Source organism: Mytilus galloprovincialis, chromosome 7 (assembly GCF_965363235.1).
Source record: "Mytilus galloprovincialis chromosome 7, xbMytGall1.hap1.1, whole genome shotgun sequence".
NCBI lineage: Eukaryota > Metazoa > Mollusca > Bivalvia > Mytilida > Mytilidae > Mytilus > Mytilus galloprovincialis.
The window spans coordinates 91,163,970-91,179,489 of NC_134844.1; the positions used below are offsets into that span (position 1 = coordinate 91,163,970).

Sequence of the window (15,520 nt, forward strand, 5' to 3'; positions counted from 1 at the left end):
CTGTTGGTGACAGACCTTCTGTTGTTGTTTGCTCTATGGTCGGGTTGTTGTCTCTTTGACACATTCCCCATTTCCATTCTCAATTTTACTGTAACAACTTAGGAGACAGCCTACAGATAAATACTGTAACAATTTAGGAGAAAGCCTACAGATAAATACTGTAACAATTTAGGAGAAAGCCTACAGATAAATACTGTAACAATTTAGGAGAAAGCCTACAGATAAATACTGTAACAATTTAGGAGAAAGCCTACAGATAAATACTGTAACAATTTAGGAGAAAAGCCTACAGATAAATACTGTAACAATTTAAGAGAAAGCCTACTTATAAATAAGTTTTTATTTGAAAGTTACCAACCTTTTACCACTTAAATGCGTATTTTCACCTTTCTTTACCCAAACAGAAAACTTTCCACGGAGACGTGGATTGAATCTCTTCCAAATATTTCCAAAACGTTCATGTAAATTGATGGTGTAATGTTTTATAAAAAAGTTATTGACCAATCAAATCGGTATATATCATTTCATCTGCACGGTCGGGATGACCCATTAACTAGAACTCCTACGTCGCTCGGGTGAAGTAGGATCACCGGAGCCGTGCAGATTAAGTGACATATACCGACTTGCTTAGTCAATAGCTAAAACATAACATACCTACATAAAATTGGTGTACAAGTAAATGCTGTTACTTAGATTACAAAACGTATCTTATGGTGCTTCTATTCACGGGTGTAATTCGGTATATCGAGAGAAATGATCGTGAAAGAATAACTAACGGTGATCATGGTGATCAAGTATTGCGATCGGATCGTGAATGCAATTAAGTATTTATTTATTCTACTTCCAAATCTGTGAAAAATTTGCTGTATTTTCAAAAGGTGGAACAAATCAGAAAAAAATATGTCTGTCAAAATGATTCAACTGCCTTAATAATACTGTGCACTAAGTTAAAGAAAAATGTAGTACTTTTTAAGAAAACACAAAAGGCGACACGCAATCCTACGAGAATCATTAAGAAAAATCACGTTTTGTATTCATAATGTTCATAATCCAATATATCATGATATATTTGAAACTTAAGCTTTAATGTATCAGATAGTCCAGTAAAATAAAAGTATGTTATTACTTGAAAAAGTTCATATTAATTTTGAAAAAGTAAATTATAGTTGATTTTTAATCAAAATTGGTCGTGAAAAATCATTCAACGCATTATTTTGCTCGTGAAAGACAAGGCGTGACCAGACTTAATGATAAAAAAAACAGTATTTCTTTTACCAGTTGATATACTTGTAATTAGTTGAAGCATGTATTTGTTTACTAAGAACGTATGTTTATGCTTTTTTTTTGGTGATATATAAATATACGTAGGACTCTAAAGTGCGATGTGGACGCTAAAACGCGATGGTCACGCTAAAGTTCGATGGTCTACGCTAATGTGCGATGGTTTGATACGATAAAGTACGATGGTCTGTGTTATTAAATGGACCACACTAAATTGCGATGTGGACGCTGAAACGCGATGGTCACGCTAAAGTCCGATGGTCTACGCTAATGTGCGATGGTCTACGCTAATGTGCGATGGTTTGATACGCCAAAGTACGATGGTCTGTGTTATTAAATGGACCACGCTAAAGTCCGATGGCTCAATACGGTAAAGTGCGTTTTTACGACAACACATCAATTGAAATCAACAAAAATGAATGAAAAAGCGGATTACCTTAAAAGTGATGCTGCGAATGAGACACTTTGAAAACCACATTTTTCAGTAGTTCGGTAAAATTAATTGATAAAGTAATATAAACTTATTGTTGCTTGTTGAACGTACAGTGGCAAATATCACATGCATATACAGGACGATACGAGTACGTATGATCATTTGATCATTTATTCTACAATGCTACATGTAACAAGGCATCCAAGTTAATAAGACCAACTGGAGCGTAAATTGTCGAAAAGTAAAATCTCTTTGTACATGTATATATAATGCGTATTAACATTGTTACAGTAAATGTTAATTACTACACTTTCATACCACAACAAATACTGTATTGTTTCATGTATCACTTATATTTGTATCCATATAACAAAAAAAAAAATGAAAAGGAATAATTTTGCAATACCTTTTGAATACTATAACTTTTTAGATATTTAGACATATTAAGACTAATTTAGTAGATGTTGATAATATCCACTTGACATGCTTGAAATTCTATCAGATTACTTTTGGAGCAGTTATGAGCCTTTGAAGCATGCTCACAAAGGTTCTTTTGGTGAAATCATTTTCATATTGGTCAAAAATTTTCTTTGCTTCGACCAGCTTTGGAGGAAATATAATCAAAGAATTGATAAAAATCAGCACAGAAGTTTACTTCCTTAATGTAGCTCATCTAGCCCCAAGCATCATGTCAGGCATTGTCATTACTAAAAACCAATAAATGGATTCAAATCTGAGGAACAATTCGACATTTTAACAAAAAAATTACTAATGATACTGACGATCCACCACAAAGTAATATAAATAGAACCATCCAATAGTAAGCAAGTACAGGGGCGGATCCAGACATTTTTAAAAGGGTTTCCAACTATATGTCCCCATTCAAATGCATTGATCGGCCAAACAAAAAAAGGGGGGGTTCCAACTCCTGAACCTTGGATCTGCCAATTAAATACATATTAAAAAGATGGGGGATGATTGCTAATGAGACAATTCTTCACAACAGACCAAATCGACACAGAATTTAACAACTACAGGTCACTGTACGCCCATCAACAATGAGCAAAGCCAAAACCGCATAATCAGCTGTAAAAGGCCCGAAATGACAATGTAAATCAATTCAAACGAGAAAACTAATGGCCTTATTTAATTTTATGTTAAAAAAAATAAACGAAAAACTAATATGTAACACATAAACAAACGACAACCACTGAATTACAGGCTCCTTATATCATGTTCTCAAATCTAGATATCATCTCCCATTTAGAAATAAAAACACGTGAAAAAATAAACCTATTATGTGTTCGAATTGCTCTCCTAGCTACAAAATGTATCCAAAATCAAAGATGTAGAACATATTCTATCATAATCATAAGGTAACTAATGCAATTACTGTCTCCTCCATGCCTGTCTTGAACATAAAAAAAATAAATAACACTCATAATTCTGAGATTGGTTGTCATCGTGCAACACAGTAAATAACACCATATTGGAAAAACATAGAACTCCTTTTGTCACAAGACACTGTCAAACATCCAAACATACTATCCACACTCATCTGTGTCCACACTTTTTTAATAACAAAATAACCTAGCAGTTCTGATAGCTATAGCTATCAAATCCTTATATGATAACTTCGGATCTCGTTATCTAAAAAAAATATAGATTTGATGAGGAAGAAAAGTTTCAATTATAAGAAAGACAAATACCTCTTTTATATAAAGTGCATTGATTTATATAAAGAATAGTTCCGTATTTAGACAAGATAATTTTTCAAATTAATAAAGTTATACTACTATAAATAACATTTTTTTAAATTATGATAGTTAACGGCTATTGACAAGGAACAATGTCAGAATGAGGTTTTAGCTGGGACATAATATGTTGATATAGTATAATATTCCCAGATTATAGAATGTACATGTAAATATCGAAATATCGGACACCTCAATTTTCTAATTAAAAGAGGTTTTTTTTTAACTAATCTTAAAATTATATCAAATTGATACGGGATCAATTCGGAACGGTCACTTGTAAAGACACTTTACATTTAAATGTGTGACCCTATCTGGTATGTTCGGTAAAACATATATTGTTTTGTTTTTCTTTTTAAATTTTTTTTACGTTATCTTACATGTCTTATTATATATATTATTTAGCTTCCTCCTGAATTGATAATAGGTATGTCAGAATTATTGATATATGTCGTGTCAAGGGACAAATTCAGTTAGGTATTCCTGGGACTATTATATTAGTATAATAGTCCCAGGGTATTCCAAGGACGTATATTAGATCGTCCTTGGGTATTCCAGTGACATCCTGTCGACTAAAAATTCGTATTACACAATAATATAATACAGGTTCATGCATGGTTTCTTTATTGAGGTACCTGGTGAGCACAGATAACATTTATTGAACTACATATTTGTGTCTGATAATAAGTTTAAAAAAATCATAAACATGATCTTTGAAAATTTTTGAGAAATAAATACTGTTTTGTCATGATTCTGGACCCTTTTTTGGGGAAAAAAATTCTTCACGGAAATACAAGCTTTTGTCGATTGACAAACATAGAGATATAAAGTAATGCAGCACTTTTAGTCACTATCAATATTAATTTATTGAAGATAAGAGAATCCCTTATATGTCTAATGTCCCTATTTTTATAAGGATTAGGACGACATGGGAAATAGTTATTGTAAAATTAAGGAGCGTAGATAGAGTGGCGTAATGAAAAAAAAACTGAATAGAGAACAATATAGAGAATGATCGACGAAAAAGGGAAATAGTTATTGTAAAGGAGTGGAGATAAAGAAAGGCATATTAAAAAAAAAATTTTGCTTGACAAAGTAATTGCTCGCTTTGATATTTTTAGTTATGCAAAATCACACATCGTGTTCCTAATTGATATTCACGAGCGCTAACTTGATGTGTTAAGTTTCTGCATAGCAAGGTTAAAAATAATTAAGTATCCCATTTGTTATATCGTAGTGTCACTTTGTTTCTTTGTTAAATTTATTTAGTTTGTTAATGATTGTGTAAACTGTATAACAACTTCATACCCGTTTAATTATTGCCTATGGGCGTTTGATTATATTGTTACATGTAAGATATACACACATATATATAGAGAACCTTTCATACATCTTAAAGTAAAAGATGTGTGTCTGAGTCAAACGACATAAGAACCCTGTAATACTAGCACGAGTATACTAGCATGAAAAAATTCTTACTCAATATGGTTGTATTGAAATACAGATTGACAACTCATGGTCCGACAATCATGTAATATTTGTCACATGACGCTCATATTTCTTCCTACCATCATCATTTTCTTCATTAAATATTGATGTAAACATCAATGGTTAACACCCAAACAAAATGGGAGTAATATACCTTCAGAGCTTCTCCGTGGTATACACTTGTGAAATATATAGATGAAATTCGGTATTGAAGTGAAATCAATCTACATCTCACAAACACAATGTTTGAATTACGATTTTGAGTGAACACCCACCAAACCAAAACGAACGTATGGCAAGATATAACCTTGCAGGCATTCAGTTTTCGTCAGACACAAGATAAAAAATCACACTAATAACATCATTAATATGCATGCATGCAGTTTCAAAAAAAAAAAAACAAGCGGTCGATGTCTATAGTCTATATATGTTTAGTCCGTTTACTAACTGTTCAGAGTCGGACATGTCACTTGTACATTCTTGAAAGCCTTCATATACCCCATCCGACGATGGGAACTCTTTGCTGGTAGTGTTGACAACATATATAAGCTTGTATGGTGATTATCTTTATCTGTACAAGTGGTTGGCCTCTCCTGCTCCAACAAACAAATTAATTCGAAAATAATTGTATTAAGATAATTTCATATAGGAAGCTTAATTCAATCGGTACAGGCATATTCATTTTCTTTCATTCTTATATTGTGGTTATTAACTACGATCAACGGTCATCTGTGCGCTTTTAATTACGTAAAATTTCGATAAACAATTAAGACTTTCATAGATTTTATTTTTTCCCAGGATTCAACAAATCGGGTTAAAACGTCACAACCCACTCACGTAGGTCAACCAAAAAAGTGACAAATACTTGATTTTCTCCGTTATTAAAAGGAATATAAATTAAAAACTTTGTGAATGTGTTTTTTATGTTAAGATGAACATATTTAGATGTTGGGTGTAAATAAAGGTGCTGTTAATAATGCTGTACTTTCTGAATTAGGTTTATGCCCCCTTTCATTGTCAGCGCTTAAACTTACAATTAATTTCTGGCTTCATATCATTAATATGGACAGTGAGAGTATGGTAAAGAATTCATACAATGAAAACTTGAACTTGACTAATGGTTTTTGTAGTAAAATAAAAGTGTTATTATAGTCCAGTCGATTTGTGCAGATTTTAAGCAAAATTGCTCAAAATGTGGTAAAAGCATGAAATTTTGCATAGTTGTAGTATAGGGGATGGACAACATTTTCAGCTATGGACCCACTCCAGAAATTGACATTGGCGGAAGTGGCGGCCATTTTTAAAATGGCGGACGTTGAATTTGAAAAAATACTTAAAAAATTCATAAAAATTTTATTACTCAAGTTATTGTCTTGAAACTTTGAAAATAAAGTGATCAGACGTATTTGAGTAGAACAACATTCAGTTTTGTTGATCAAAATTAGTTATACGCCTATAGAATTGTGTCTAATTTGAAAAAAAAATCTAATTTTTTTTAAGCCAAAATAGGTTGACCTTCAAAATCGAAGTCGATGAAAATAAACATTTGTTTAGTATTGTTAATCTGAAAAAAAACTTTAATAAACCTCCATTGGCATAATGAGCATAATTTGTATCATATCATACAATAATGAATGTCATAACGAACTCAACTGCTCATATGATCTCAATGACATCATAAAAATCACAAAATAAATGAGTAGTAAAAGTTTTGTCAAATGATATAACATCAATCCCTATCACATTGTCCGCCACATTTACACAGAGCAGTACAACTTAATGATGCCTTTACACATTTACATCGTCCTCTGCAACCGTTTTCACTTTTACATCCACATTTTATAAGTTCAGCACAGGACTCTGACGCTTGTTGTAGCGATGTCCAGAATGGTTCCCATAGCCCTTCTTTGTTTCGCTTCCAACCCCAGATGGAAGGTGATGGTGTTTCTTGGAGTTTAACAAGAGCTTGTCCCCAACAAAATCCTGCTTGGTAAGCAGCTCTCTTTATGTGTTGGTGTAATGCGGCAGAGCTTGGAGGAATGTTTTCTATAGATCGTCCTTTTCTCGTGAATAGATCTTTTCTTGCCGCATCTACACCCAAGCACTCGCTGGTCCTGTCATACATTAAAACGACAAAACGATCAATGTTTAAAACAGCTTCATTTACACAGTCTTCATTTGGTTTATCACTCAATAGTTTGAAATCTTCAGTCACTGCATCAAAGGATAACCATGTGTCCCATGCAGTTTTCTTTCCACGATTCGAAAATGATGAAACTTGGTCACAACCACTAAATGCGTGGAAGAACAGTAGTGCATTGGACTTAGAAGGCCCCATACATAGAGCTATTTCATGAACAGGGATGTACCTGAAGTTTTTTCCAACTCCAAATGCCATCCATAAGGACGTTATGTTCAACGTGTGCACTGCTGACACTGCAATTACAACGACGTCGGTGTCAACGGTTCTAATCAGAATTTTCTGCATTCCACTTTTCACCGCATCTGCAACATGTAACAATATACGAGTGTCCGCCTCTTCATGATTACACGGTGATAGGTTGCCTTTATGCTTATCTGGTTTGTTGCAAACAACTTCGCTTCCCTTTGTTGAAACTACTGTCGTCTGAACACTTGGAGTAAGCGTCAATAGCTGTTCCGCTAGATAGGCAAATAACTCTGTCTTGTTGTCGTCAATTCTAAGAAATGACTCCCAATAACCAGGAATAGTAGAATCTGCCTGCACACGTCTTCTAATACCTTTTCCACGCTTACCACGAGTTGATGCCTTCAAGCTGTCCTGACGGTATTCATCCCATATAACATCTATCCGACTGCATGACTTCAAATAATTATTAATATGAGGAAGGAAAACTTGCTTAGAGTAATCCTCAAAGGTTTTGCAAAACCTAGGCTTCAGTATATTAACAATAACAGCTCCGTCTAAAATAATGGCATCTACATCAGGAATCTCAGTAACAATTACGCACATTTTCTCTAATGGCACTAACAAATCAGACTTGGAACCAAGTCTCAACTGACCAAACTGGGATAGTGAAGGTGGGTAAGCTTGGTTCTCATGACGAAAAAACTCATCAAGATCACTATCACGAACCTGGCATGACACATACAGCTGGGAAAATAAAGAGCAATTCTGCTTTAAGGAGCTAATTTGTCTTTTTTCCTTTGATTCACTTCTCAATTCCTGGCGACTGAAGAGGTGTAATTTATTTTGTTTAATTGGATCGGATAGTGGTGTTGTCCTCTTGTCAAGACGTTCCCTCACGTACTCATGGTACTTATCATGCCCTATTTGTTCAATATTTCTAACTGTATTTGCAACTTTTGGGTCTACTATGTCACGTGTGTCCAATACTAAAAGATCTTCTGATTCCTCCAAAAACGGATTTCCCATTTCCTCTATTGTAGCTGTCAATGCTATAACTTGTTTCACAAAAGCCTTCTGCTTACTTTCAACCTGTTCATGGTGTCTAACATTTGGACCTTTACTTTGTTCATGCTTAATCAGTTCTTGTGATAACTCGAATTCATTGACCGCACGTGCCATTTCTGGACCACACACCATCCATCGAAGAAGTTGAGATGCATTCTCTGTTAGTCCAATAACTCCACCTTCACCCTTTACTAGCTTGTTGTTCTGTTCATGAGCATGATCAATAGCTATGGCAGAAAATGTGCTGTGTGTTTTGTGAACAACGAAATGTCCGCTCTCAAATTCTGTAGCAATACTGGGTGCTATTGTGTCCAATGCAAACATATCCCGAACATGAATGGGAAGCCATCGAGCGTAATTAGGGTGATCTAACGCGAAAAACCAAGGTATCAACATAGTGAGAGAGTCTTTGTACAGGGTGAAATTCCCTTCACGGAGAGATCGAACAAATATAAGGATGATCAGTTCCAGCTTCAATGTAAGTGACCAGAAATGAAACAAAGGGCTCTCAATTTCTCTCCTTTCTTTCCACTCTTCGAAGCTGATAGTGTTTTCCGCTTGATCATCAACTGTGTCTAAATATTGTCTGTAGGCTTTATGCATTAGCATATGTAAGGAACAAGCAGTCACTTGATGTGCATGTCGAGTTCGGGTCACATGGGATGCTTTGAGGAATGATTCTGCTGTTCCAGCAGATGCAACGTTTGACTGGCTCAAAGCATTCACCCATCCACTATTTTGTAGCCAATCTCCAATTGTTCTCAAAGCAGCAATTTCAATATGTAGACCACCAAACATTATTACAATATGATTTTCCCCATATCTTGCAGGCCAATTCCACTGAATGTTTTTAGCAAGGGCATAAAGAGGTTGATCACATGCCATGACTGGTATTTGTCCTGGGTTCAAGAAAGACACACACTCTTTAATAATTGTCATCGAGTGGCGAATCATTGCAGTGGACTTGGCTTCCTCCTGAAACAATGGTAAAACTGAACTAATGTCTAAAGGTGGTAATTCAACTGCATGAGTCTGAGTAAGATTTGCATGAAATGCAGACCATGTCACATTCTTGTTATCTGTGTCATCATCTTCTATCTCCTGACGTACATAATTAAGCCATCTGCAAATCAGAAATATTAGATGCATGCATATTTTTAATCCTTCGAAGATTTCAATATGTGTCTTGTAGGCTGCAAAATGTTGCCAACATGTATGATAATATAAATATTTAGAATGTGTTCTGCATGTATATAGCATAGGCATTAACGGTAAGTATAAGCAAATCGAAGGGAGCAACCATTTGTATTTTTGTGGGGGCTGTATGACCAATTATCTTATCCTATTATGTTCAGTCTAAAAAATTGTAAACTTTAACTAATTAAAATAGAGGGTTGGTCCTGTATAAATTATTTAAATTGGCATCTAGTCCATAAAAAACAAATGGTTGTTCCCTTCAAGTGGTTATTATGGTTTTGACTACATAAAGTGTTTGTAATCAATAAGAGATGATTATGATGGAAGGTTAGTGAATGAGTAAATGCTGTGCAAGAAGTTGAAGCGTAGTAGTAGCTGTAATCGAAATATAACATATATATACATACTTGTTGTTTATAGTTATTATTATATAAATATATGTACAAGCATTGCTCTCGCCGTGTTCTGATATACAAGTAGTTACTATTAAATTATGATACTTATGATTATGATCTTTGTATATGAAATACCTATACTCTAATTGCTGTGCACCAGAGAAGAAACCACATTCACTGAACAGCAGGCTATCTACAGATGGAATAGATGTTGGCTCTTTAGGCAGTACAACTGGTGGAACTACTGAGTATCTTTCTGGTAACGGTTTTATAGTGTCTCGTTTCACATTTTCACTTATAGATGTCATTGCTCTAACTGTACCATAATTGTCCTGACTCGGGTGTTGGAAAAGAGAAATGGCAGTTCCATGCAAAGAACCCTTAGCCGAAGTGGAACTAGGATTATGATCAATGTTATCAACTGCTGCTGTCGTGAATACATCGCAACGTAGTTTAGCAGGACAGACTACATCATCGTCTTTGAACATCTCGCAAATAGAATTCCCCATAGCTGTTGATATATTCATTACTCTGTCATACGAGATACTGAGTCCTAAATTGTATAGTTTATCTACAAGGTCTCGTTTTCTCGTTTCTGCATGAATGACCATCCCCAAGTATATGGGTAGCGGAGGCTCTCTGTCTGAGGTGTGATATGTTGCAGCTGTATTCTTTCGTCGACGAACCGCACTATTAAACTGTAACAACTGAGATATGGTAAGTGTTGTCTGTGACTCAACAACATTACTAGACGACTGTGTCTCGATATTTGGCCCACCTAGAATCATTCTCACTAAAGATACTAATGTCTGAGGAACTGATTCGTGTTGGCAGCTCTCGGTGAATGTCCCTTTAAAGCTATATCGAGTATCAAACATATCTCTTCGAACTATTTTGGCTGCTTTGGCTATGATGAGTCCTTCATCGTCGCAACTATAAGAAGTTGCTTGTTTCAGAGCTTCACCTACGTCATCGTTGAAAATTAAGAGAACGTCTCTGCCTTGCTTGTGCGCCTGCAGATCCGGTATGGCAGCTAGTATCCGATTTTTCAGATGTGTCGTATTGATCTTTCCTTCAATAACAATTCAGAGTTGCTCAGTGCGTTTACTATACAATTTAGCCAGATCGGCAAGTTTGAAGATTGGTAAAATATCTGTTTCAGACCGTGAAACGTCAATATATTCAATCAATTCGGCAAGCACAATTCCATGAATTACAGATTCTTGGTTTTCTTTTCTAGTCTTTGGAGTCTGTCTTTTTGCCTTGTTGTAAAGTTTTATCAAACATTTGGCATGGTACTTGGCCTCCTGTGATATCAAATCCCCAATACTTAATTTAGCTAGAAGAACAGTGTCCTGTAGTTCAAGGGCACATTCTCGTACTCTTTTGTCGATCATGAATGTCGAGGCATCATGCAGATGGTCGGATATATCACCACAGAAAAAACACCCTTCAGGTGTTGCTCTTGCTGAATCACCACAACTCTGTCTTGTGACTTTACTGGCAAAATCATTCGATGTATCTTCAGTTTCAGACGTTTGCTTTCGTTTTTCCTTACGAGATATTTTTAGGTCTGAATATTTGTTTCGACACGATTTGTGCCATTTGGCCTTATGGTTCTGAAGTGTTCGTGCAATTCCGTCGCCTTCATTTAACTGTTCCAAGTTGATTGATGAGGGAAACCAATTCAATGCACAGCATCTGTGTATGATAGCATCAAAGGATTGATAACCAGCTCCGATGTCAATGTTAATTCTTTTGTTATCTGCTGGGCATTGTAGGTCCTCGTGTGTTCTCTCTTGACATATCATACATTCATTCCAGTCTATATGTTCACTACTAAGTTTTACAGTGTTTCCAGCGTTTTCAATATCTACAAGTTTTATCTTTTTCGACATAGTGTGGTCATATATCTATATGTTATATTCTGTTGTCAATGTTATTTAAGCAAATCTGTAAAAACAAGAAATTATGCATTAGATACCTTCATTTCGTTAATAGTGCAATAGTGCTTATTTGACCACATGGTATATACCAAATACAAATAGCAATATAAGAATGATTTGATAAGCTAAATTTGAAGATATATCAGTTCATTAGTTTAAATGCAAATGATAAAATAAAATACAACAGCAAAAAAATTATATTATTTGAAATTTTTGTTTTCAAAATGGCCACCATTCAAAATGGCCGCCAGTAATTCAATACCTGATGTCCTCAGATTATAGTCCTTATCATAAGTGATAAATATACCAAGTTTCATACCAAAAGGTAAAGTCATTTTTTTTTACAAATTTTATTTTTATTTTATTATAAATTTTCAGGCATCCATTTTAAAATGGCCGCCCATAGCCGCCATTTTGATTTTTAGAAATGGGTCCATAGCTATAAATGTTTATTATGACCTAAACTAAAACCCTGCAAAGTTTGATGCTTTTACCACCTTCTGAGCAATTGTTTCACAAATCGATCGGACTATTAGGTAAACTTGGTTTTCAGCATGTCTGGGAAAATCAAAATACTATGTCAAAGACAAAATTACTTTTTTCATTTCAAAAAAATTAGCAGAGGAATTCATAAAATCCTGTAAGCAAGCTCTTTTTTGTGACTCTAATAAAGATAGTCATGGTAATAAACTAAGAACATATCGCAAATTTAAAGATGATTTTGAATTAGAAAAATATCTCCTACTGGACTTTAACAAAAGTGTTATCTCTAAAATGGTAAAATCAGAACTGGTAGTTATAGCAAACTACTAATAGAAGTTGGTAGATATACTAGAACACCTTTAGAACAGAGAATTCGCCCACTTTACAAGGATGGTATGGACGATGAATTCCATTTCCTCATTAAATGTAAAGCGTTAGAATTTAATAGAAATGTACTCTTTTGTAATTTAAGTGATACAGTTCCATCTTTTGTTACTATGTCTGAACAAGATAAGTTTAGTTTCATTTTGTAACCATGTTGATATATTATCAAACATCAAATCACGTAACTATATGAATACTGTAATGGCTCAAAACTGTAATTTTGACATCTTTCGTACAAGAAGGACGTCCTTGACATAAACCAGAACTATGTTGGAAGTCCGGCTATATATTATTACGCGAATACAAATTAAGTAACATTGAGTTAAATTACAGACGTACTTTAATTTTCTTTACAAAAAAATATAAAACACTTATCAAAGATACCAGGCATATAATTTAGTACGCCAGAAGCCGGTATACATTTGAAATAGACCTAGAACTATTTTTGACAATGGGAAATCTTTCGAGTCTGAAGAAGCCCAAGTATAGAAATCACATTAAAATTAATAGTTCAGGTCATGGTCTCCTTTGGTCAGTTTTAAAGTTGTATACATTGCTAGTGTCTGTTAGGGACACGAATTGATTTGTAAATTGTAATGCATGCAAATTCAAACAAGTGCTGCCCCGCAGCTAATTTGTTCCTTGCTCCCTACTTACTTGAAGTTTTTATTTGTTGTTAATCTGATTTGCTGTCTGTTTGGCTATACCCGTATTTCAGTTTTTACTGCTGAAAACAATCTATCTGCATTGGTCCATGATGTATAACCTTATTTGCTAACTAGCCGATCAAATGATCATTATATGCATTTTATCCGTCTTTACTTTTAATATCGGCAGATTTTCTGCAGATAATAAACCAAGATATTAGACCCTGACATGCCTTCTATCTTTATCAGAAGTTCTAATCAGAAATATATTTTTTTTAAGTACACACCTAAAGAATGATGGACATGTTTGGTTCCGTTCGGCCTTGTGTGTTTAGAGAAGAAAGTTCGTGTTGCTTAATTTTTATTTTGTTTTCTTTTGTAGATTGTAGATTATTGTTCTTTCGTTTAGTTTTGCCATGGCGTTGACATTTTGTATTTGACCTATAGGTATGGATTTTTCTTCCCCATGACAAAAAAACTTCAATTGGTTCTTTTCTTCAGTTAATATTATCAAAATATTGTTAAATTTGGCGACTGTTGCATCATTTTGTTTTATGTATATCCAAGTTCCAAAGTTCTACAATAACTTTTGAAAAGTTGATAATTTGTGTAGAAATGTGTAATTGCGGGGCAAAGGGGTATGTGTAAAAATGTGTAATCGCGTGGGAAAGGGGTATGTGTAAAATGTGTAGTTGCGTGGCAAGGTATTAATTCTAGTTATTAATCAGTGTCTTATACTCATTGACAAAAGTTGAGAAGGAACTATTTCCTGAGCACCTCCGACCATAGCCGTTTTGTTTATTTTTTTGTGATGGTGTTGACCTTTTCTCTACCCATTTGGCTTAATGTTATATAGACTTCTGTGTTGTTTTCTTTTTTCATAGTTTGTTTTTTCTTTTTCGACTTAGTTTTCTTTAAGTTATAGATTTTTATTCGAACATTTTATCTTTTCTCTCATCTATAATACTAAAAAAACGAGGTCCAATTTGTTAGCCGGCATGACGTTAAAACGACGAACCAAATAATTCTACTTTGAATATAACTAATATATGACAATGGTGTAGACTAAAAATCACACCATTCCAGACCCTTTCGTTTTCAACATAATTATTATAACCGGTAATTAACAAGTTCAGGGTCGAATCCGAAACAGATACCAATAGTATATGTCACATGTAGTTTCCGGGTGAAGTATGTATGTATGTCATGTATCTTCCTCCTTTAATAGGAGCATTACCATGGGTTATGGTGTTAATGAGGACATTCAACACACAGTATCGGTACATATTTAATGTGAGCATTTGCCTACCCAGTTTTCCAGTCTGGCTATCCTCAAAATATAAAAACATATAAGAAACCAGAACAAACAAATTTTGAATCCAGAGAAAACTGTGCACATTGCAATCAGCAAGACTTTATCAGATGACAATACGAAACCTCAAAATTGCTAAATTATACATAGGCACTTTTAATAGTCACGGATCCGCGGGTGTATTTTAGTGTTATTGATTCATTTCATTTACCAAAACGTGAAATGTAAAAAACATCAGTCATGTTACAGTGGAACAAAAAGCTTTTATTTACAAGACACAAATTGTTAAACATATGTAACAATGACAAAATCTACATCAATAGTACAAAATATGTGTACAAACAAGATAGAAACAATTCAGCATGCTTTTATTTACATATTAATAAAATTTGTCAAACGTGTGCAATAATAACACGATCTACAACAATAGTTGAAAAGACGAGAATGTACAAACAGCTAAAATGGAACACACTGTTATCATTTATATGAGACAGATAAATGTAATGACACAATATACAACATTACTGCAGTAAACAAATACAATATATACACCATTCCTGCATTTGCTCATTTTTGTACGACACTGCAAGAGAAAATGTTATTCACAGGCAACTGAGGATACTTGCATGGCGAAAAAAGGGGAATACAGATATAAAGTAGGAAATTATTATAAACATACCACACCTATAACTACAAAACATGATCCGTAGAGTAATAGTCAGTGATAGGATTCATAAAATGGTGAA

At 34.3% G+C, this 15,520-nt stretch overlaps 1 protein-coding gene across 1 annotated transcript in view; it reads right to left on the reverse strand.

Moving 5' to 3' along the window:
• Positions 1-10,613, reverse strand: part of LOC143084093 (uncharacterized) — a 41,570-nt gene extending 30,957 nt beyond the window's left edge. The window contains exon 1 of the mRNA XM_076260500.1: positions 10,138-10,613. Within this exon, the coding sequence (XP_076116615.1) occupies positions 10,138-10,613 (476 nt within the window). The remainder of the gene's footprint in view (positions 1-10,137) is intronic.
• Positions 10,614-15,520: the final 4,907 nt, after the last annotated feature.